Consider the following 22,686-nt stretch of genomic DNA (forward strand, 5'->3'; position numbering starts at 1 on the left):
TCGCAGAAGTCACTCATTGCTAGAAAACACAGTCAAACCCTTTAAGCCATGGATTTTAAAAACAAATATCTCCTGGGGACTTCAACAGTTCCAAATGGTCAGAGCTGAGACAATGAAGCATGGCCCTTATCATAGAATGGCCTGGGTTGAAAAAGACCACAGTGATCATTTAGTTTCAACCCCTTGCTATGTGCAGGGTGGCCAACCAGCAGCCCAGGCTGCCCAGAGCCACATCCAGCCTGGCCTTGAATGCCTGCAGGGATGGGGCATCCACAGCCTGGGGCAACCTGTGCCAGTGCCTCAGCACCCTCTGTGTGAGAAACTTCCTCCTAATATCTAACCTAAACCTCCTGTCTTAGTTTAAAACCATTCCCCCTTGTCCTATCACTACCCACCCTCACTAACAGCCATTCCCCCTCCTGTTTATACGCTCCCTTCAAGTACTGGAAGGCTGCAATGAGGTCCTGGCAATTCTGCTGGGTGAGGAAAAGCAGCAGCGCCTTTACGCAGTCCTTAAATTCAAACCAAGCCTTATCTGTAACGACTTTAATACGCAGTGTTTGTGTTGGGCAATTAGCTACAGCACGCGTTTACTCTCGCTTTCCATTAATCGGTAGATAATGGCATCTCCCAAAGTTAATATTAGCTCGAGCCAATGATGATCGATTGCGAAAGTTCAAGGCATCCTGTTGATTATTCAAGTATTCCTATGCTGGCACCGGCGATGTCCCGGGCTGATCTTTGCCCTGGGATTGTCCCCTGACCTTCAGTGTCCCCAGGGATGGGGCGCCACCGCCCATGGGAGGCAATGCCACGACTGGGAGGTGCAGCCCTCACCGTCTGCAGCGCAACGGGGAGAACCAAACTCTGCCAATAAGTGAAAAAGCCCGGAAGCAAAATGGCTATAATTAAAACCTGACAGCAACGAGTTCATAAAGAAGTAAACGAAGAGGCGGGCTCTCTGTAAATGATGATCTAAAAAGCGTTCTGGGTTCTGAGACCTCATTTGGAATGTATTCATTAAGTAATATTTGAATCATTTAACAGTTTGAACTCTGCTGCGCTGTTAATATCTGCGGGGGATTTTTTTTTTCCCCGGTAACAAAGAGGTCTTTGTTCCGTCTGTGCTCGGGCTGTGCCTTGGATATGAGTGGGAAACCCGATAGCCTGACATTGCTCGAAGTCTGGGAGCACAATGTGAGTCGTCTGCAGCCGGGATTAAATCGGCCCTTTTGTCCATGTGATCCCGAAGCGGCGCTGCTGTGGGATGGCAGGAGATGTTTAACCCCTTGTGCTGGTGGTGGGCAGCCCGCTGTGTGCCACCTGTACCCAGAGGGGCTGTGGGACGGAAAGGGACAAATGCTGTAGCAGGGTTTGTAGTGATGGGATAATGGGAAATGGTTCCAAACCCAAAGAGGGGGGATTTGGGTTGGATGAAAAGATGAAGTTTTGACACTGAGGGCGGTGAGGCACTGCACAGGGTGCCAGAGAGCTGGTGCTGCCCCATCCCTGCACACAGCCACGCTCAGGGCACGGCGCTGTGAGCACTGCTGGAGCTGTGGGTGTCCCTGTGCACTGCAGGCACTGGGAGCAGACGGCCTTTGGGGGTCCTTTCCGACTCCAACCATTCTATGAAGTGGCAGAGAAGAACTTGCAGACACAGCATAAAACAGCACCTGATGTCTGTATGTAAAAGAAAAGCACCAAGGTGAGCCCTCTGTGAACCAAACGCTCAGGGAAAATTAAGTCATCAAGACTTTACGAAATCGCCTCTGCTTTTCTGCTTTCACAATAGGTTGGTTTATAAGATGATGAAAAATGAATTAACTGCAGTGGTTTTCTGGCATCGCCCACGGTGAGCCCGACTTTCCAGATGCTCAGAGCTCATTCCTGCTTCACCACGCTGCCATAAATCCCACCTGCTTCGGGTTTAAGAAAACAGCAGAACAAAGTCAATCATACAAACTCCACCGTAAAATACCGAGGAGAGTTAAATACTGATTATCCGTATAGAGAGGTGCTATTTTTTATTTATGTCTCAGCGACTTACTTTAGGAAATATAAAACCCTTACAGTTCCTGCAGCCTAACTAATCCTTTGGGGTGTTTATGTCAGCTAATTTGTTGGGGTTTGTGTTGTTTTTCTTCAACACAATCAGATGTGTGGAATCACAGACCCAGGTTGGAGTCGGAAGGGACCCCTGAAGGCTGTTCTGGTCCCACTGGGGGGACACCCACAGCTCCATCAGTGCTCACAGCCCCGTCCTGCTGAACACGTGTCATCCGTTTCACTTTTATCCCTCCGTTGTGCCTTTCAGTAGTTACACTGATACACCTGAAGGCTGATCTTAACCTTACAGAGCTGAGGTGTGAGCGGCACAGGAAAGCAAGCCGTGCCTCTGCTTGATGGAACAGCTTAAAAGACCTCTTGCTAACGGCGAACTGAAGTTTTCCAGCATATGGGCTTGTTTTGTACAGTTATGTGTGGTTTTTCCTTAGATTCTCGGTGGTAATGAGCCCACACAGTTGATTGCTGCAGGGAGGAAAAAAGAAAAAAAAAATCGTCCTGAATAGGTTTGCTGAATAATTATGAACTGAGCTGAACTCTTACATTTGCTTACTAATTGTACGCTCCGTGATGTTTTATGTATGATGCATTCATTTTGTTAAAAAGGGATTTTTTTTCTTTTTTTCTTTTTTTTTTTTTTTGCTGAGCAGCGACTTTTCTCAGTGCAAGTCGGCCTGGCACCGTGGAAAGAGCTGAATTCAGGGCTGATGAATTGATGGCGTTTGAATTGTTCTTCTTCTTTTTTTTTTTTTTTTCCTTTTCTAAATCAACCCCACTATTTGGTTTGCAGAGCTTGCAATATGAAACCCCAAATCACACCATTGTCTTGAAAGTCGAAATCAATGAATCCTCTCCACTTCGGATTTGGCAGCGGCGACGGCTATTGTTAATTTAGAAAATAATCCCCTGCAGCTACCGCTATTTAAATAACGCCTTTCCCTCCTTCCCCCCACGATGGCCAAAACCCAAAGACCGAAAGTAAAAATACTGTTTGTAGGATAGACTTCTCCCTGTATGGAGAGGTTTCCCCATCCGGGCGCTCCATACCTGAGCTCCGGTGGCAGCGACAGCCCCAGGGCTCTGTTGGTGTGCACAGTGCAGGGCTCTGCTGCTGGGCACAGATGGGAGCTCAGGGTCCTGGAACACTTGGGGTGTTCAGCCAATGGACCGAGGGAGTCTCCATCCCACACGTGTGTGTTCTTTGCAGTTCTTCTGACAGCGCTTCTTCCACCTGAGGAACAAATGGACACAGCATCCACCTGCACAGTAACGGGGTGAGCTGTCTTCATAGCTGAAAATCTCTTTGCCAAAAGATTTGGTCTCTTACATGGAAGCTGGTGCACGTGAATTGTTGCAGGATAAGCCCCTGAGACAACAGCCCTGGAGTTAGAGCAGAGCTGTGATGGCACATCGGCCTGAGGTCACAAGGCAGTGGTGGGAGCTCCAGGCAGTGGGAACGCAGCACTGGCAGCAGTGAGTTTCCTCCTTCCACAGCCACGCTGTGCAGCTCTCATCACAGCCGCGGTGCAGAGCCCAGGCTTTCTCCCCAGAGAAGAGGCTGTGTATAAACGTGATGACAAAGCTGTGATAAAAAGGGTCGTCCTCAAATGGAATCCAATGTGATTACAGCAGTAATTAGTGTACAGTGCTGCTCCTGACAGGTACATCGTCCGGCAGGCACATGGCAACCTCAGTGGGAAATACCTTTGTGCACCCCTGGCATGAATACACTCACAGTGCCTCTGTGCACTGGTGTTGCTGTCATTTACAGCGCTCTCTGTGCTCTGCTGCATTTCAGGTTCGGACCCACAGAATGGTTTGAGTTGGAAGGACCCCCGAAGGCCAGCCATCTGGTCCCATTCCTTGCAGCGCACAGAGACACCCACAGCTCCATCAGTGCTCGGACCCCCCTCCAGCTCAATCCAGACTTTTCTTCAATTAAAAAGAAAACAAAAACAAATCCCCATTTAAACAGAACGCCTCTGTGGCCAGAGAAAGATTGGATCAAGAGGACATCAGTGACCATTTACACAACACACTGTTAACATTACGAATTAGAACAGTGCGCCCCATCTACCCTAAAGGCAGAGCCAGAACTGTTCCCCCTCTACCCGGGAGCCCCGCACCGCGTCCCAGCCGCCCGTGCTGCTGCTGCGGCCCCGCCGGAGCTTCCGCAGCGCCCCGCGCCGCGCCCCGACGGCTCCGCTCGGCTCTCCCGGAGTGCTGCGCCGCGCGGCCGCCAGGGGGCGCTGCGCCCGTTCGCAAGACGCGCTCCGACGGCGCGCACGCAGGCGCAGAAGGACGCGGAGGGGCGCGCGGCGGCCGCGGGAGAAGCGCACGCGGAGCCCCGGGGCTGGGGGGAGCGATGGTGGTGGTGGGAAGGGGGGCTCGGGCCCTGCGGGAGCCGCAAAACTGCGGGAGCCGCAAAACTGCGGGATTCGAACCGCTCCGCCTGCGGGGCTCCGCCGCTCCGCTTTGTCGGCGCCCTCCCCGCTGCGGTCGGAACTTCGCTTCTCCCCTTTGTGCAGCCGCCGGCCCCGAGCACCCCCGTCCCTCGGCTAAGTAATAATTTCCACGTCCGATTCCATTTCTTCTCCCGTTCTGAAATCTCCAAGCCATCAGCGAGGAGGATAGTTCACATGAAAACTAATTACACAAAATCAATATTTAATCACAGCGCGGCATCCTGATCCTGCAGAAAAAATCCCTTTAAAACTCTGCTGCCATACACAAATACTTCTCGGCTGCTTATTTATAGATCTCTCCCTCTCATTTTTTTTTTTTTTTTTCTTTTGGTGCGAGTAATTTCATTTTCTTCCTATTTTTTCTTCACTACGAAACGTGCGAGCTGCGAGCCCCACAGGTGCCGCTTCCCTCCCCATCCTCCCCGGGGTCCAAGCGGTGTTCTCACCCCGAGGGCGCCGCGCTCGGACCGCTCCGTTCCCGCTGCCCGGACCCGGGGCGGGCCGCCTCTCCCCGTCTCTGCCCTTATCGGGAGCGGCACCTCCCGGGCTCGGAGCACCCGAATCCCGCCGCTCCGCTCCGCACCCCGACGGCCGGGCCGGGCGGGCGGGCATCGCTCCGCGCAGCTCCCCCCGCAACACCGCGGGGCAGCGGCCGGAGGGAGCGGAGCGAAGCGGGAGGGGCGAGGAGCCGGCGCGGCGGAGCCACCTTAACGGCGAGCCCCGCCCCGGGCCGCGCGGCGCTCATTGGCGCAGCCCCGATGGCTGAAATTCATCGCTGAAATGCAAAACTTGTTGCTGCTCCGCCAGCGCCGGCTGAGAGCGGGGGAGAGCGCGCGAGGGGAGCGCCGCGGAGCCCTCCGAGCGCCCGCACGCAGCGCCCGCCCCGGCCCCGCCGCCGCCCCCGGAGCCCCGCGCGTCCGGCGGACGGCGATGCGGCGCGCGGCTCCCGGGCGCCGGAGGAGCCTATGAGCGGCGGCGCGGCGCCCCGTCGGCTCCCGGGCAGCGCAGCGCCGGGCGGCAGCGAGCGGAGAGGCGCGGGGTGAGCGCGGGCGGGCGCGGCGCGATGTGAGCGGGGCGGCGGGGCAGCGGGCGGCCATGCGCTTCTGAGCCGCGCAGGATGTTCGGGCTGGAGCAGTTCGAGCCGCAGATGAGCAGCCGGAGCGGCGGGCAGGGAGAGCGCGGCTTCGGGCAGCCCGGACTGAGCATGAGCGCTCACTTCAAGGCGCCGGCCTTCCCCGGCGGCGGTCCGGCGGCCGCGGTGGACCCGGCCCTCGGCGCGCTGGGCGAGCCGCCCCTCCTCGGCATGAACATGAGCCTGCCCGGCGACGGCTACGGCTTTCCGGGCCGCGGCCCCGCCGAGCTGCACGGCGCCGGCATGCAGCCGCCCGTGCACGGCTTCTTCGGCGGGCAGCAGCCGCACGGCGGCCACGGCGGCGCGCACCACCCGCACCAGCACCAGCACCAACACCAGCACCAGCCGCACTTCGGCGGCAACTTCGGGCCCGATCCCGGCGCTTCTTGCGTGCACGGCGGCCGCCTCCTGGGCTACAGCGGCGCGCTGGGCGGGCAGACGGCGTTCGCCGACGGCTACGAGCACATGGCCGAGAGCCAGGGCGCCGAGGGCTTCGGACAGCAGCGCGCCGGGAACCTGCCCGATTTCCAGCAGCACAGCGCCGGCGCCTCCGGACACGCCGTGCCGGCGCCCTGCCTGCCCCTCGACCAGTCCCCCAACCGCGCCGCCTCCTTCCACGGGCTGCCGGCGGCCGGCTCGTCCGAGCCCCACGGCCTGGAGCAGCAGCGGCGGCTCCCCGCGCAGGACTCGCTGGAATACAATTACCCCGGCGACGGCCCCGCCGCGCACTTCGAGCTGCCCGTCTTCTCACCGTCGGAGCCCGAGGGGCAGCTGCCGCACTACGGCGGCGGGCGGCAGGTGCCGGCGGGCGGCGGCTTCGCGGGGACGGCGCTGCCCCGGGCGCCGGGTATGGCCGTGGCCAAGGCGCAGCCCCCTCCGCCGCCGCCGCAGCAGCAGCAGCACGGCGTTTTCTTCGAGCGCTTCGGGGGAGCGCGGAAGATGCCCGCCAGCCTGGAGCCGGGGGCCAGCACCAGGCACCCGCTGATGCAGCAGCAGCAGCCGCAGCAGCCGCCGGGCTTGCTGGCCAGACAGAACTCCTGCCCGCCGGCCATCCCTAGGCAACAGCAAACAGAAGCCAACGCTCCCAACCCCAACTTGCAGGACAATGGGCCGATAATGCAGAACCAGCACGCACAGTTTGAATACCCTATTCACAGACTGGAGAACAGGAATATGCATCCCTACGCCGACCCCGTGTTTAATATGCAGCACCCTCCTCCGCAACAGCCACCAAATCAAAGACTGCAGCACTTCGATGCCCCCTACGTGAGCGTCGCCAAGCGGCCGCGCTTCGACTTCCCCGGCAACCCCGGCGTCGAGCGCTGCGCCTCCTGGGCCGGCGGCATGCACGGCCCGGCCATGGAGAGCCACCTCTCCCCGACGTCCTACCCGGGGCTGCCGGGCGATTTCACCCCGCCGGCTCCCGACGCCTTCGTAGGGCCGCTGCCGCACGGCGGCCCCGAGCACCCGGCGCTGGCGCAGCGCCAGAACGCGGCCCTGGTGATGAAGCAGATGGCCTCGCGCAGCCAGCAGCGCCTGCGGCCGCCCAGCCTGCAGCAGCTGGGGCACCACGGCGAGGTGGGTCCCGCCGGCTCCCTGCCGCCGCCCGGCTTCGAGCGCGAGGCCGCCGCAGCCCGCGGCTTCGACGCTCCGGCGCCGCACCTGGCGCCCGACGGCACGTGGTTCGCGGGGCCGCCGCCGCCGCCCGGGGAGCTGCTGCCTCGGCGCATGGCGGGGCCGGGGCTGCCGGCCGAGCCGGCCCCCCACGAGCTGGGCCTGCAGCCGGGCGGCGCGGCCGTGCTCTTCCGGCCGGGCGCCGGCGCGCTGGGGCTGCAGGAGCCGCTGCGGATGGCGGGCGAAGGCCCGGCGCAGGCCCTGCCCTCTCCCGGCGTCCACCCGCCCTTCGCGCCCGCTGTGGGCGGCCTCTCGCAGCTGCAGTCCCCCGGCGGCGGCGTGGCCCTTCCCAGCGCTCCGGCCGAGCGTCGCGGCCCCGCCGACTTCGCGGCCCAGCCCGGCTTCCCCTTCGGGGCGGCGGCGCGGCAGCCCCCGGCGCACGGCAGCGCGCCCGCCCTCAGCGCCTCGCCCGGCGCCTACCCGCCGCCCCCGCCCGAGTTCCCCCCGCCGCCGCCGCCACCGCGGCCCGCGGCCAGCAAGCTGGGCGCGCTGTCGCTGGGCTCCTTCAGCAAGCCGGCCGGCAAGGACAACGTGTTCGGCCAGAGCTGTTTGGCCGCCCTCTCCACCGCCTGCCAGAACATGATCGCCAGTCTGGGCGCCCCCAACCTCAACGTCACCTTCAACAAGAAGAGCCCGGCCGAGGCCAAGCGCAAGCTGAGCCAGGCCGAGCCCGACCCGCCGCCGCCCGCCGCCCCGGACTACTTCCCGGCGGGGCCGACGGCGGGCGGGGGCGCGGGCAAGGCCGCCCCGCTGCTGCCCGCCGAGAGCAGCCTCTCGCCCGGCTTCGCGCTGGAGCCGGCGGCCGGCGGCGAGGGGAAGGCGGGCGGCGGGCGGGGGCGGGGCCGCCGGAAACGGGACAGCGGGCACGTCAGCCCCGGCACCTTCTTCGAGAAGTTCTCGGCCGCGGAGGGCGGCGGGGCGGGCGTCAGCCCGGGGCAACCGGCGCCTCCGGCCGCGGGGGGGCCGCCGGGGGCCGCGGGCGCGGAGCGCGGCGGGGGCACGCCCCACGATAAGCCCCTGACCTCGCCCTCCTGGGGCAAGGGCGGCGAGCTGCTGCTGGCGGAGCAGCCCGACCTCATGTCCTCGCTGGACAGCGGCATCCAGAGCGTGACCAAGTCGGACGGCGGCTCCCCACACGTGGACTTCGCCGACGAGGTCAGCACCAGCTACGGCAACGAAGACGAGGTGTCCTCCAGCTCCGACAACGCCGGCCCCAAACCCACGCGCAGCCCGCTGCTGGGCGGCTCGCCCAAGCTGCCCCGCGGGGAGCACGCGCTGCTCAACGGACAGAAGCCCCTGGCCCTCGGCCTCCTCAATACATCTACCTCGACCCCCGACAGCTACGGGCTCAGCAGCACGGCGGGCGCGCACCCCGGCACGCCGGGCATGGAGCAGGTGCGGACCCCCACCAGCACCTCGGCCCAGGACGAGATCCACCCTCTGGAGATCCTGCAGGCGCAGATCCAGCTCCAGCGGCAGCAGTTCAGCATCTCGGAAGACCAACCCTTGGGGTTGAAGAGCAAAAAGGGGGAGTGTGCGGGGCAGAATGGGGACAGTGACCTGGGCGGGTGTTGTTCGGAGGGTGTCAAGAACGCTATGAGCACCATCGACCTGGACTCCCTGATGGCGGAGCACAACTCCACCTGGTACCTGCCCGGTGAGAAGGCCCTGATGGAGGGGCAGGAGGAAGACAAGCCCATGGCGCCGTGGGAGAAGCCCAAGCCCCAGAATCCCAGCAAAGAAGGTATCCGCTGTCCCGCGCGCATCCTGGCCCACGGGGGGGGACTGTGGGCTGCCGTTGAGGTTACCAGGCATGCACCAACCTTGCCCTGCCTCACAGCTCGGTGGGGCAGCAGTGCTGGGGACAAAGCACCCACAGCCCGGCGGGGCCCAGGGTCGTGGTTCTGAGCTTAGTGGCCACCTGCAGAGCACTGAGGTGTGGGGGCTCAGCCAGGTGCTGGGGGGGGCTTTGGGGGGTCTACCTGCTGTGCTTTGCATCCGCTTCCTCCGAACTTTTAGAGAGATCTGTCCAAGCCGTGGGAACATGTATTTGTTAGTGATCCCCGTGCAGTTTCAGGTACTTTCCTGCATGTGCCAGCAGCCGGGTAGCAGGGTGATGCTCTTGGTTTTTATTTTTTTAGTGAGAAGGAAATTTAAGTTTAGGTTCTGGGTCCACTGGTGTAAAACTTGCTTAGCTGGCAGATGTTTCATTTTGGCATTCATTGTCATTTTTGATCCTTCCCCGTGCCCACAGGGCATCGTAATTTTCCGAGCTCAGAAAAAAATATTCTAATGAGAACTCCCTATGATAAAGGCTGTTTAAGATAAAGGCGATTATGGATTCAGTCGGTTTCTGTTCTGTCGTCTCACGGCTGTATTTTAGAGCTCCCTGCCCACCATGGGGACGTTACAATGGGCACACGTGTCTGAGGGCACACGGGTGGTTGTGTGACGTGCCACAAGTGCACGTGCATGACTTCCACGCTAGAAATGCATTATTTCAGCCCAGGGAAGTTGCAGTTTTGGCACAACGGCATAGTTTGGAATTGTTTTTGTTAGGCTAGGTCTTACAGACCGACTTTTTGCTGCGTTTTGTGCTCGGCAATCTCACTAAGGAAGGCATTGGGAAATGAGATGGAGCTCAGGTGCTTGGGGCATCGTCAGTTCCCCACTCCCAGTTCTGGTCGGTGCTCCAGCTTCGGCTTTCTGAAGCGTGAATCCTCGCCCCCACTGTTTGTCTCTTTGTTCATGGTTAATGCCCAGCTCAGGAGACTCTCATTTGAAGCGGGAGTGTTTAGCATGCACAGCAGACTGTAGGAAGCCCATCAGCATTCTCCGTGCTTCACCCAGGCAAGGACATAAATTGGTTTGTTTGGGGCCTTTCTTTTCCATTTTTAAATGGAGTTGCACACAGCATCCTTCCTGGCCCCTTCTCTTTTATTGTTTCTTGTACACAACATCTCGATCTGACTGGATCAATAGCTAGTTAGCACAAATCACAGCTCCTGTCAGTTCCACCTTGGCAGACTCTGCACACAGACACGCTCGCCCTCCCTCCGTCACACATCCCCTTGCACACGCATGCACAGCCGTGAACGCACCGCCTTGTGCTTCAGAACAGATCGCAAAAGGAGAATTTATTCCCTAACCCCTAATTCCATAGATTTAAAAAAAGAAAAAAAAAACAACCGCGCACGGTCTGCACGTTTATTAAAAGTGCAGTTTGGCTTCGAACTCGGTGTGTTTTGTTTGTGTGTGCGTGGCGTGGAGCGGTGCCTTCTTTCACAGCACTCCTACGTGCACTTGGATCACCGCTATTCTTAGTAACATCTTGAGCAATACGTCCCTGGTCGCGATAAGCACAGCGCTGCTGTTGGAGCAGCTCATCACTCAGAAGGAAACCATTCCATCGTGGGTCCTATATAAGGACAGGTTTGGGTATTTCGGAGGCACAAAACAGCCGGCTGGTTTTACAGCAGCGGACAGAGGCACTGTTTGGTTTCACCCTTCTGTCGCTGGAAGGGTTCAAATGGCAAAACTCGGGGACACCGGCAGAGAATTTTCCGTGACTGTGGTTCTCTGGCATACAATTCCTTGTGCTGACACACGATGTAGCGGGAGAGAAAATGTTTTTTGCTTGAATCTGATGGTGAAACCTGCGATCTCGTTGGTTCTCCTTGGGTGCAGGGATAGGGGGAGGAGGACACGGCGATGCACGGGGCTGACTGCAGCGCTGGGCTCTGTGCTGCCTTCGTGCTGCTCTTCTCTGCTGCGTGCTGGGGGGGGGGACGACAAGGGCTCCGATTCCACTGTGGCTCTCAGAGGGCTCTTTGTGATTGAGGAGCTCCTTAAAACTCAGCAGCACCAGAGGCACAAGCGAGTGATGCCCGGATTGCTGGGGGAGACAACTTGTTCGAGTTGTTTTCGTGGCTGTTCGCATTCCTTATGATTCATCTCTTTTTTCATGCTGATGCCGGTAGTGAAATAATTAGCTAATTACCTGGCAGTCTGTGCGAGCTGTGAGATTTAAAGGTAGATGAGGACAGATAATGGTATTTCAGACTGCAGTTCACATGCACTTGTCTTATTTAGTAACAAGCTTTAGTCAGGAATTGTCTCTGACTCATAGTTTCTTGTACCAGCACCTCTTTGGTGACGGCCGATCGCTCCTTCCCCTATCTATAACATCACACTCTGCTCTGCCATGCAGCTACAGCCGGCAGAGAAACATCACAGTGCTCAGCCTGGAGAGCTCCTGTTGACTTCCAGTAGCGTGGCTCTACCTGACAAAGAGCAACTCGATCCAATTCACGTGAAAACCAGCTCTAGTTCAGCAGCTTTTTGCTTTGCTTGGTTTCACTGAAGCACAGCGATTTCCCTTCAGCGCGGTGTTGATTGCTGTTCTCCAGAAACCCATTCACTGAGTTCTGCTGGGCTCTTGGTTTTCATTCTTAATTGATGTTTGGGAGGTCCAGTGCCGCATGTGCCAGGTGAGGACATCCACGTGTAACCCAGAACCGTGCAGGCGCTGATGGCAAAAATCAGAGCGCAGTCCGAGAGCTGCGCGGCCGTCGTGCTGTGCTGAGCGCAGCACTGCTTTGTGCTTCATCCTTCAGTTGGTGTTCATATTCCATCATAACACCCAACCTAGCATTCGTGGGAGCCGGGAGGGCACAGCTCTTGGTGCAGCAGTGGGTGACGTGTGTAAGTTACTACCAGACGTATTCACAAAGGACAAATTTGGTCCTGCTGAGGCGCTGGGAGCCTTTGTTTTCTTTCTTTTCCCAGTGCGTGCTTTTGTTGTCAGCACTGCTAAATTCGGAGAGGTTTTTCTGGGGGATGAGGTTTGTTTGCTGAGGCTGAGTGTGTCGGAGGGGTGTTTCACACGCTGAAATAGTGTTGGGAGCAGTGCATGGTTTGGTGCCATTGTAAGGATTGCTTGAAGTGAGTTCATTGACTGCGCTGGGTGCACTCGATGGTGATGAATGTGTGTTTCCTGATGCTGCTTTGTTTGCCTGAAAGAGAAGGGGAGAGTTTGCAATATTGCTGGAGCTGCTATAATGCAGTACTTGATGCATAAGTGTGTGAATTTGTTGGCATTTCAGCTCCTCCCGTGGCCGCTCCATTTGCCTTTTCATCCACAGACCTGCGGCTGTGTCAGAACTAACGCACATCACCAACATGCTCTGCACCTTTGCACTTTCTTTTAACAAAGTGTGCTGTCTTACAAGGCACATTCAGCTGTGGGATAACAGGGATGTGTAAATGGCAAAATGTCTGTATGTGGCCATGTGAAATCTTAGTGCTGGGCAAATCGCTGTGTGTTTTTAGTCTCTCATATCACATATATTTCTAAAGTGGCAGAGTAGCCACAGAAAACATGAAGCCAGCTCTACAGTGAATCTTCAGGTGGCCCAACTTGCATGCTGGTTTTCGTACAGGATTTCCCAAAATGGAGCAGTTTTAATGCCTCATTCGTAGAGCACACTTAGAAAAAGTGACCGGTCACGTCATGCTCTGTGGGATCCTTCCCATTTTGGTTACCAGGCCCCGCATGGCACTGCTTCTGTCCCTGTGCCTTTTTCTTCCACTTTAAAAATCCTGGCCTCCAAAAGCAGCCAAGTTTCATCTGTAAATGCACGCCTATATTTTGGGGGGCACATTTAAGGCTGGGGTGGGTATTCTGAAGCACAGCATTCCTCGTTTCATTTGTTTGAGGGGTGTTTTTAAGAGGGAGCTCCCGTTGAGGTGTGTGCTTTGCTTCTGTACTTTTCCCCAGGAGTTTTTGGGTGGAGATACCCGATGGAAATAATAAGTGAGGCTGTCCGGTCTTCGAGGAATTCAGGGTCCACCCTGGCTTTCCCCATCTGGGATTTTTCAGCTTTTAACACGTAAAGCAGGTTTTTTTCTATTTTGCTGATAGTGCTAAGACAACTGGCTTGTATAAGAATACCATCATTCTTCACTTTTCCTTTGCAAAAACTCTTCATTTTGGTTGATGCCGTTAAAACATGACTGATTATTAAGGCATTACTAATTACTGGGGGCCCTTTTAACGCAAAGGCTTTTTTGGTACAAGTTTAATACATTTTATGGGTGATGCTTCTGAGCCACATCCAGGGGATCTCGCTCCCCAGGGTGCATGTGTGTGTTGGTCACTTGTAGCTCCCAAAGGTGGATTGCTCCTTGTCTGAGCGCTCAGCTCGTGCTGGGTGTCTGTCGTTGCATAAGCTGTGTGCGTTTGGTTTTAATTTTATCAAATCTATCTGTGCCTGCTTGGTATTTGAGCTTAAAAATGCAGTGCATGATGCTGCACCGTCCAGATTTTTATTAGTTTTTGAGGTTTGTCTGAAGGAGCTTTTTCGGTTTGGGAAGCTGCAATCTGGTTGTGTTTAAGTGCTGCCTCGATAGATTTCTGCATTAAAATAAATACAGTTTAGTTGAGAGCAAACACAGAAATAACACACGTATGAGCTGTGAGGAGCTCTGCTGGTCCTTTGCAGAACGTTGTACTGGAGGTTGTGTGCAGCCTCTCCCTGTCAGCCACCCTGCCCAACCTCTTGGATCTCTCTTTTTGGAGCCTTTAAAAGCGAGATGTGAACAGTGAGGCGCTGCCTTTTCTTCTCTTCACTCTCTTAGCTTCAGTTCTGGCTGCTGGGCCTTCAGCACTTGGTATTCTCCGTCGCAGAGAAGCTTTTAATCAGAGAGCGGTTGTGAGAGCGTGGTTTTTTGGTGTGACAAAATATATATTTTTAGAGTTCAGTCTGCATCTCATTAATTTGGCAAATTAGTATTCGCCAAATATTAGAGAGCATTTGTATTGCTAATAGAAAGATCATCCCGAGGCTGAGGAAGCGCAGCTAATTGAAAAAGCGGCCATTTGTAAAGGTAGGAAAAATCTAAAACATTTCATACCCTCATTAAGTTGGTTTAAGATCGAGGATTTTGATTTGTGGTGTGAAGCATCCGTGGTGCAAAAGCTGGGGATGGCCACATCCTTCCTCCCCTCAACGCTCCCCCTAAATGCAGTTTAAAAAGAATGGCACGACCTTCCTTTTTTTTTTCCTTTTTTTTTCTTTTTCCTTTGAAATACCCTGAAACCATTTTGCTATGAAGATGTAAATGGATCCATTCACATAGGAAATGGAGGCAGGGCCGGGGTTATTAGCTGGTCAGAATTTGAGCATCTCTTTCCTAGAAAAAAACCTTCCCGTTTTTCTTTCTCTTTCCGATCGCCTTCCTCCGCTGTGACATTTTGAAGCCTTTTGCTGTGCGCAGTCACAGAGGCACGGGGTGGCACTGGATGGAAGATAGCACACAACCAGGGATGCAAATGCAGCCCGGCCAGGGTCCGTCCCCAGGGAGCGCCTCTCTGCCACCCAGTGCTGGAGGTGATGCTCCGATTGTCTGCGGGGTTACAGCAGGCTGTGAGTGCTGTGAGTGCTGCCGGCTCCTGGCTAGATGGCACAGTTGGTCAAGTCATTCTGCTTATGGATGCTTGGGTTTGCGTTTCATTTAGATCGTGGGGGAGTCTGTATTAAGGTCCCACTCTCTATTCTCTCCTCTCCTGGAAAAAAAGACAGCAGTTGCGGCGCTTTGACGGAGCGTGTGAGTGCAGTAAGCTGAATGCATTCCTCTATCCGAGCAACAGAAAAAGACAGTGAAGCGATGGGGAAGTATTTATCACCACCTCCAGATATCCAGGGGTAGAAGAATCGTGGCTGTGTTCCTTTGCTTCTCTCTTCTTGGACAGGGGAAGGAGCAGACCCTCCCCAGGCAGTGCGTGCACACGATGGCTTCAGCTGTTGCTTTAACAGGGGCACGGCGCCTCTGTTGTGTTGTGAGCTCCGGTCCTGATGCGATGCTGCCACAAGCAGGGCATCCCTCATGTCTCCAGGACACCTGGATAACTTCTTGCATTTACTGTTAGAGGTGTTTTTTGTTCCGACTCATCTGCTCTGCTAGTTTTTATTCACTCCACGATGTTACACTGCAAAACTTCTTTTATTTTTTGCCCAGTTAGAAGGGTAGCCCAAATTTGAGGCCAATAACTGCTTTAAAAGCATGAAAATAATAGAAACGTGCCTATTGTTTGTATTCCACCCCCACCCCAACAGGGAATTCCACTGTAATCACAATGAAAATTACCACAATCTATGAGACAGTAATTCTGATACACTTCAAAAATAGTATTATCATATAAAGTGCACAACAGCTGTTATTTTATGATGGAACAGATTTTATTGTTGCTGGATATTGGGTCAAACACTTGTAACACATCCTTGATTTAAACAAATCAGAAGCATGAGTGTGTTTTTGAAGATAAAATCGGTATGATTTTTCTTTTCTGCTCTTTCTTGTTGTTGGATGCTGTAGTTCCCTTCTCTACCTCTAAATATAAGCACATGCTTTTCTTTGTATGCTGGGAGAAAGCATCCCAATCCCAGCTGCTCCCTGTACAAGGCCTTAATTTTAGAGGCAGAACCAAAATGAGGACTGTTTCAATCGCAATTAAAATGTCACGTTGTCTCGTTTGAGATAGGGGGGCTACCAAAGAGAGGAGAGGCTATCGAGTGACTTCCTTCCTCCTCGTTCCTTTTTATTGCTTTTAGTCAGTAGGATGATTTGTGCCATCTTTTTATTATTATTTGTGGTAGCTGTCTGCAAAATGGGTTTGAATTCAGATGGCTCTGAAGTGGTGCAGGGATGCTGGGACAGCTGTCGGAGGGAAAGCTACAGCAGTAAGCTCAGCTTTTTGCTTTAAACTCGGTGCGTGCAAAATAGGGCTCTGTCTGATACAAAGCAGTCTGTTGTGCGGATGTATCGCATCTCTGAATTTACTTGAGCTGTGGTACATATGAGAAGTGAAGAAATCAATTTGTGTTTGGGCACAGCGCTGCTCTGGGCTGCAGGGCAGGTGTGGGCTCTGACCAGGGCTCACGGAGCGCAGCCTCACCGTCCTGCTGCTGCTGTAGCTCTGTGAATCTTCTTTGTATGAGCTGACATATTTTTTTTTTCCTTTAACAAAGCGATGATTTTTACTCCAATAATTACCCAAATCCTTTTGTATTTTCGATTGTTTTTTTTTTTCTAGGCCACTTTGTGCACGATTCTCAAATATTTTGTTATGGAACAGAACAGATTAAAAATCTCTTCCTTGAATCAGACAAGTATGAACTCCAGGAGCTGGTAAAACATACAGTTGGAGAGACTGTGATATAATTAAGTTTTTATGTCTACCTATTAAGCGTAATGAAGGGTTGGTTGCTGGCCTTAAATTTGGAAAGAGCTTACTGTAAAGCTTAAAACAGGAGCAGATTCCTGTAATTACTGCATTGTAGTGAGAAGTACGGCGAGGTGAAGGGAACAAAAACTATTCATTGTCCAATTGTCTTTACATGTCTGCTGCACTTACATCTATATATTCCGAAGAATAAAATGATTTGTTGTACTGATTTTCAGAAATAAGCTAAAAAAGTCAACACAGGAAAAGAAAAGAAGAGATGAAGAATATCTAACAGCGCTTAGAAAATGCACTGCTTTAACTTCTTTTGTGGGCCCTGGTGCATGATTTGGAGAATGGTTATTTGTGCATTAAGCACCAAGCCAGCATGCTGTGCTGTTTGGTGTTTGAGTTTCAGATGTTTTGATTCGAAAATCTAAAATTTTAAGAACTTTGCATCTTCTATTTTCCCTTAATTGTATCAGATGGAGCAAACCTCACCACGTGTGGTCCGGGCAATTCTCAGTCTGCTTTCACTTTGCCTTGAGCTTCATTGCCTTTAGCTGATGGCAGTGCAGCAGGAAAACCTGGATCCTCTTGTTGACGGTTGAGAATGATTGCTTAGATTATATCTAGTTTCAAGTGGTGTGGAACTCTTAGAAGTGAGTGTTTGTTGACGATGATTAAATGTTTTTTTAATTGTATGTACTGGTAACTATTATTTTAGCTCTGAATATTCCTGTGCATTCAGTGATAATGCAAAACCATTTTGTATATGTCTGGGATGGACTGCATTGAAAAGGAGCTGGTTTTGCTTCATACACAGGCGAGGGAAAAGACCAAACCTTTTCTTCTCCATTAGAAACAATCTAACCCACATCCTTTTTCCTCTCCTTGGCAAAAACTTGGCTTACGTCATTAAGACAGGAGGTTTTTCCCCTCTGCTCTTGCTCCCATCCCGTAAGACGTACTTTATTTGCCTTTTGCCCTCTTTTTGTGGAGCTTCTCTCAGAACCTGCTTGGGGGGGGGCTGTGCTTTAATCATTTCTAAAGATGGCTCCTGCTTTTCACAGTGGTGCGGCCCAAATAGAAATGTGAAAAGTTCCCATTACTGAGCTGTAAAAGAATACTGTAAATGGATTATGCAGAGAAAACCATTTAGATAAAAATGCAATTTTCCCTTTCACACACACTGCTAAGAATTAATAGCACATTCTTTCTAAATGGGTACTTCTGTATTATATTTTCACCTTAATGAAATTCTTTCCAAAACAGGAGTGTTTCATTTAAAATTTTAGAACAAAATTGATCTGTCTTTAATCTTCAGTACTTCTCCCCCCCTCTTTCTCCCCCCTTGGAACCTTCGGGAAAATACCTGGTGGGTTTGAGGTGTGTGCTTCAGGCAGTGCCGCACTTTGCCTTGCTGTCCCATCTTCAGGATGTGTGCTTTGGGGCATCTCTTTGGGGCATCTCTTTGGGGCATCTCTTTGGGGTATCTCTTGCCCACACCACCGTTGCACATTCCCAACGTGTTGCTCACTGAAATGTTCGCAAGGAGCGGAGCTGCCCCGCTGTGCTGAGCCTCAGCAATCCAGGCTGGAGATCCTGCGGCATGGGGGTGTACACACAGAGCTAATTTTGGGAGACAGGAGTCTCTTTCCATCTGCGGTGTTGGTATTTCTGTGCTGCTTTCTTTTTTAGAGCAGTTATATCACAAGCAGGACCCAATGCGTTGCTGTCACCGACTTTGGCTTCGTGTAGCCATGGGTCATTAGCTTGTACGTGTGAAAGCCAAGGTATTTTTTCTTCCTTCCGGCAGCTTTTCCTTGGATTAGAAGGAATAGCTCTGTGATGTGAGTAATGGTGATTCTCCCATTGATAAAGTGTGTATGCAACACGCGTGTTTGGGTTACAGCAGTCTTTCCAGCCAACATACGATAATATTACAAGCAGCAAGTTGCAAGCAATGGCAAATCAAGGCATACAATCAAGTTTTTTAATTGTTTCCTTTTAATAAAAGGGTTCTGTTGGTGAGAACAAAACTGTGTGGTAGGCATAGGGCTAACAGAAGGACGCCTGCTTGGAGCAGCTTCTTGCTGCTGAGTTGCCATGAGGAAAATGCTTTTGTTAAACAAACTGGTAGGTGTTCTCATAGTGCTAATAAAATAGTTCCCGGGTGCAAACAGTCCTTGGAACAATGAAGATATGGATAGGAATTAATACACCTGAAAGCTTCCATGTTCAAAGTGGAAATGCAGTTTGGCAATAGCATCGAGCAGCCATTTCCATGGCTTTTGGGACAATCCACTCTTTGAAGACTTTTCACTTGGGACACTCTCCAAAATGTGAAATGCAGAAGAAACATAAGGCCTTATGTTATCAGATCGATTCTGATTACTTGTAAAACCTCTCTGGAGCCTCTTTTTCTGCTTGAAGATATTTTTTTGGACACCTTGGTTGAAATCAAAATCTAGCTGGGCCATTGCAGGCTTCCCGTGCTGAGGTTTTAATGGCTTTTTTTCTCCCAAATTTTGCTTCCCTGCTTGTGTGTAAGGGGCCTGCTCCTGTGTAACTGCAGGCAGTGAGAATGCTGCTGTTGACCTAAACCATACAGGAAGACAGTCGGAGAAGGAATCTGTGAGTCTGTATTTGTTTATTTAGAAAGCTGGGCAGGAATTACAACGCAGACACTCTTGAAGACGATCTTAAGCATGTCACTCAGGTGAGCCTGCTATCCACGCAGCCAAAGTATGCATGCCCTGTCACCACGTGCATGCATTTGGGAAGTTTTTGTCTTTTTGGTGCTTTATTCCTATAAAAGTTTGTGTTTGCTGCGGGGGCAAAGGAGGTCCTCACTCCTCCTTTGCATTCATTGAAACTTGTTCTTTGCCATCCGAAGATGCACCTTGGGTTGCTCTTTCACTAGTTACTCTTTCATGCATCGTGTTCACACAGAAACAAACTGCATCAATCGGTTCCTCCTGCTGCCAGCGATGTGCAAACTTCTGGGAGATGATCACAGAATTCTTCAGTTCGTCATTCAAAATGTGTTCTCAAATAGTGACCAGTTTGCACACTCCGAGTTGCAAGCCTTTGTGATTTTCAGTGCATGTCGGTGTGTTACCGATCTGATTTAGCACTGTTTTGTGGCACTGTTTTTCTGGCTTTCTCCTAACTAACACTGTGCTCAGTATAAATTCTGGTTTGGAAAGGCGTATTTTTAGTCTCACCAAAGTCTTCTGATAATCTTCCGATCAAAGAACAGAAAAATACTACAGTCCTTATTTCGGGCCTTACATAACGGCTCTCTCTCCAGTCACAAAATTTCCCTTTTTGTGATTCACTTTTTGTGATTCACTGTTTGTCAATCACAGTAGTTCAGCCAGTATTACAAATCCTGGCTCTTACAGCCAAATGTGCCATTCCCTGGAAGCAAAACTTTTGAACATTGAAATATTTCGGTGTAGCTGTTTGTAACGTGTGAGTTTTGTGCTGGTGGAGCACTGGCTCTATAAGTTTTTGCACTACAAAAGCCACAAACGCGACTGCACAAAGTGGCTCTTGGTGACAAATGCTGTTGAGTGGTCGGTGTGCTTTCTCATTTGTGGTAGTTGAACATATGGAGCGTATAGTGTTACATCCAGCACTATTTTTTGTTATTGCACTGTGCTCTGGATTCCTGACGGATTCTGAGGCCCTGTTTTGCTGCAGGGCAGAACCACATGCAAATACAGAGGTCCTGATTACCTGCCGTGCACCAAACAGCACTGCAGCACTGCCTCTGCCCCAGCTTAATAGTGTTAAACCTGAGAGGCTGGGTGTTGTGCAGCCATCTTATTGTTAGCAACTTGGTGTCTTACAAGGAAAATGAAATGGAACTGGCCAAGCCGTGGGCTGCGCTGAGGCTTCTCTTGTCTGGATGTGATGCCCTAGGAGTAACTTGTCTGTCATCAGAAAGGTTTGCTGCCCTTTGGTGAATGGTTAACCATTTACAGAATGCTGCTCCACTGTAAGTATGAATTTCTTACGCATCACTTTTTTCTTGCTTTTTTTTTTTTTTTGGTACTAATTATACCTGGCAGCACGCTGCATGCTAAGTTATGCATTTAAGCGTTGGTTGTTACAGGAAAAATCTTGATGGCCATTGTTTCTATTAAAAAAAAAAACAACCCTTGTCATTTTCAAAGTCACTGCTGTTACAGTCATTTTCTCTTTGAACGTCGGGATTCTGTCTTTGATTACATACCGAATTGTCTCTTGTCATTGCATAACCATTTTTTGGTGTGTGGATACATGGAGACGTTTTGCAGTTCATCGCAGTTCCTTCCCAATCCTGGTGCTTCTCTAAGAAAGAAAAGTATTTAAAATATAGATAGTAAAAAAAAATAACAGGTTTTGATTTTATATTTTCCTGGGATTTTTTTTTTCTTTAAATCCTACAGAATATGTAACTTCCTTCCAAAATTGAAAATAACCCTTTCTCCCGCTTCTCACTTTTGATTGTATCAGAAATCATTACTTCAAAATTTTCTCCTCCTTTCCCTTTGCTGCTTTGGCAATTTACGCTACACGCAAAAAGAATAAATATCTGTAATTCCACCACCAGTTTATTCAGCTGCTGGAAAGTTTTGGGGAAAAAAAGAGAAGGAAAAAATGGGTTTAGAAAAGCAGATCGTGCTTACTGCGTTTCTTAAATGAATGTGGAACACAACAGTTTTCCGTTTTCTGAACTGCTTTTCTCTGAAGCCGGGCAAGCCTCAGAAAAGTCGTGTTGGAGAATTAAATGGGGGGAGAATAGGAGGTTAAAAAGGCGCTAACACTCATCTCGATGGTTATTGAGAAGCAGGAAAAAGAGGAGAGGATGAATGCTGACGGCCAGCTTGTAAAGAATACGTGTGAAAGTGACAACCCGTTCAGAAGCAGGAGGAGCTCGGTGCTGTGCTGGGAGCGCCGCGCGGCTCCGCGTTCAGCATCGCTGCCCGCTGTGTGCCGGGCTGGGAGGATGCAGCGCGGGAGTGCTGGAGGCACGGCTCCAACTGCAACGCTCCAGCGAGCTAAGAGTGGGTTGGTTGCTTTGCTTGCTTGGTTTCAAGGTGTCTGTCTGGCCTCGGGGCTGAGCGCGCTGCTGCTAGACGCTGCCTGCCCTGCTCCCCGCGGATAGAATCAAAGGGCAGGGGCTTGCTGAGGCGGTGGCTTCCAGAAGGGCCTCCCAGAGCAAAATGAAGGCACGCGGACAGGAGATGGGGTCCAGTGTTTTGGCTGTGCATGGGTAAAACTGTGGTCTGTGTGCATGTGAACTCTCTTCCACTGCGGAGTGATGTTGATGCCACTGCGGTGATGGGAAAACTGGACGACGACGGGGTGGTGAGGCTGCACCAAGCACCAAACAGATCCCGTCCTTGGAAGGTGGTTCTGCTCTGACAGTGACGGCTGTGGACCTGTCTGCTATCCTTCCATGCACGCTCGCAGCAGGGTGCTGTAAAAACGCATTGCTTCATGTGTGTATTGCTTCAGAGGGTTAAATACAACTAATTCAAAAGCTAACCTCTCCGTTAAGGTTTGCCAATTTCGTTTCATCTGATAGAATTCTTTGCAGTAGAGTTTGTAAATCCTAGCTGTGTTTTTGAACGGGCGCTTTGTTCCCTTGTGTTTTGTAAGAAAAAGCCCAAAAAGGACTCACTGTATCTTTAAACGTGTGGATCCTCAAACCTCTCTAGGAAGGGGAAGGGGGAAGGGACCCTTTCAGGATTAATTAAACAGAGATGTCTTGCTGTAGACTTGAGGGTTTTACTGATAAATGCCAGCCCCTCACCCAGGTCTGGTGGTGGCTGTTATTATTTAATCACAGCTATTAAAAGAAATCCGAGAAATCTTTCCTTTCTCCTCCTCCTGCGTTCCATTTATCTGTCCTCCCAACCTGTTTGTTTGTGTATAGTTAAGTTTTCTGTGCCAGTGAGAAGCAGAGTGGAAATGTCAGGGGTCAGGCTGCAGGCAGGCAGGGGAGCAGTCAGCCCGGCTTCAGCTGCAGTCTTTGACTTTCTGAGAAATCTGAGATATGTTCCAGGCAAGATTAACTCTTTCCAGCACAGCTGCCTTGCTGCTGCTGGCCTGAGGAATATGGATCA

At 52.2% G+C, this 22,686-nt stretch overlaps 2 protein-coding genes across 2 annotated transcripts in view; one reads left to right on the plus strand and one right to left on the minus strand.

Moving 5' to 3' along the window:
* Positions 1-1,561, minus strand: part of HSCB (HscB mitochondrial iron-sulfur cluster cochaperone) — a 169,224-nt gene extending 167,663 nt beyond the window's left edge. The window contains exon 1 of the mRNA XM_052689493.1: positions 1,489-1,561. Within this exon, the coding sequence (XP_052545453.1) occupies positions 1,489-1,507 (19 nt within the window). The 5' untranslated portion in view covers positions 1,508-1,561. The remainder of the gene's footprint in view (positions 1-1,488) is intronic.
* Positions 1,562-5,541: 3,980 nt separating this feature from the next.
* MN1 (MN1 proto-oncogene, transcriptional regulator) overlaps positions 5,542-22,686 on the plus strand; it is a 34,708-nt gene continuing 17,563 nt past the window's right edge. The window contains exon 1 of the mRNA XM_052689457.1: positions 5,542-9,082. Coding sequence (XP_052545417.1) covers positions 5,650-9,082 — 3,433 coding nt within the window. The 5' untranslated portion in view covers positions 5,542-5,649. The remainder of the gene's footprint in view (positions 9,083-22,686) is intronic.

The sequence above is a fragment of the Tympanuchus pallidicinctus genome, unplaced genomic scaffold, assembly GCF_026119805.1.
Source record: "Tympanuchus pallidicinctus isolate F22 unplaced genomic scaffold, pur_lepc_1.0 scaffold25, whole genome shotgun sequence".
In the NCBI taxonomy this organism is placed as follows: domain Eukaryota; kingdom Metazoa; phylum Chordata; class Aves; order Galliformes; family Phasianidae; genus Tympanuchus; species Tympanuchus pallidicinctus.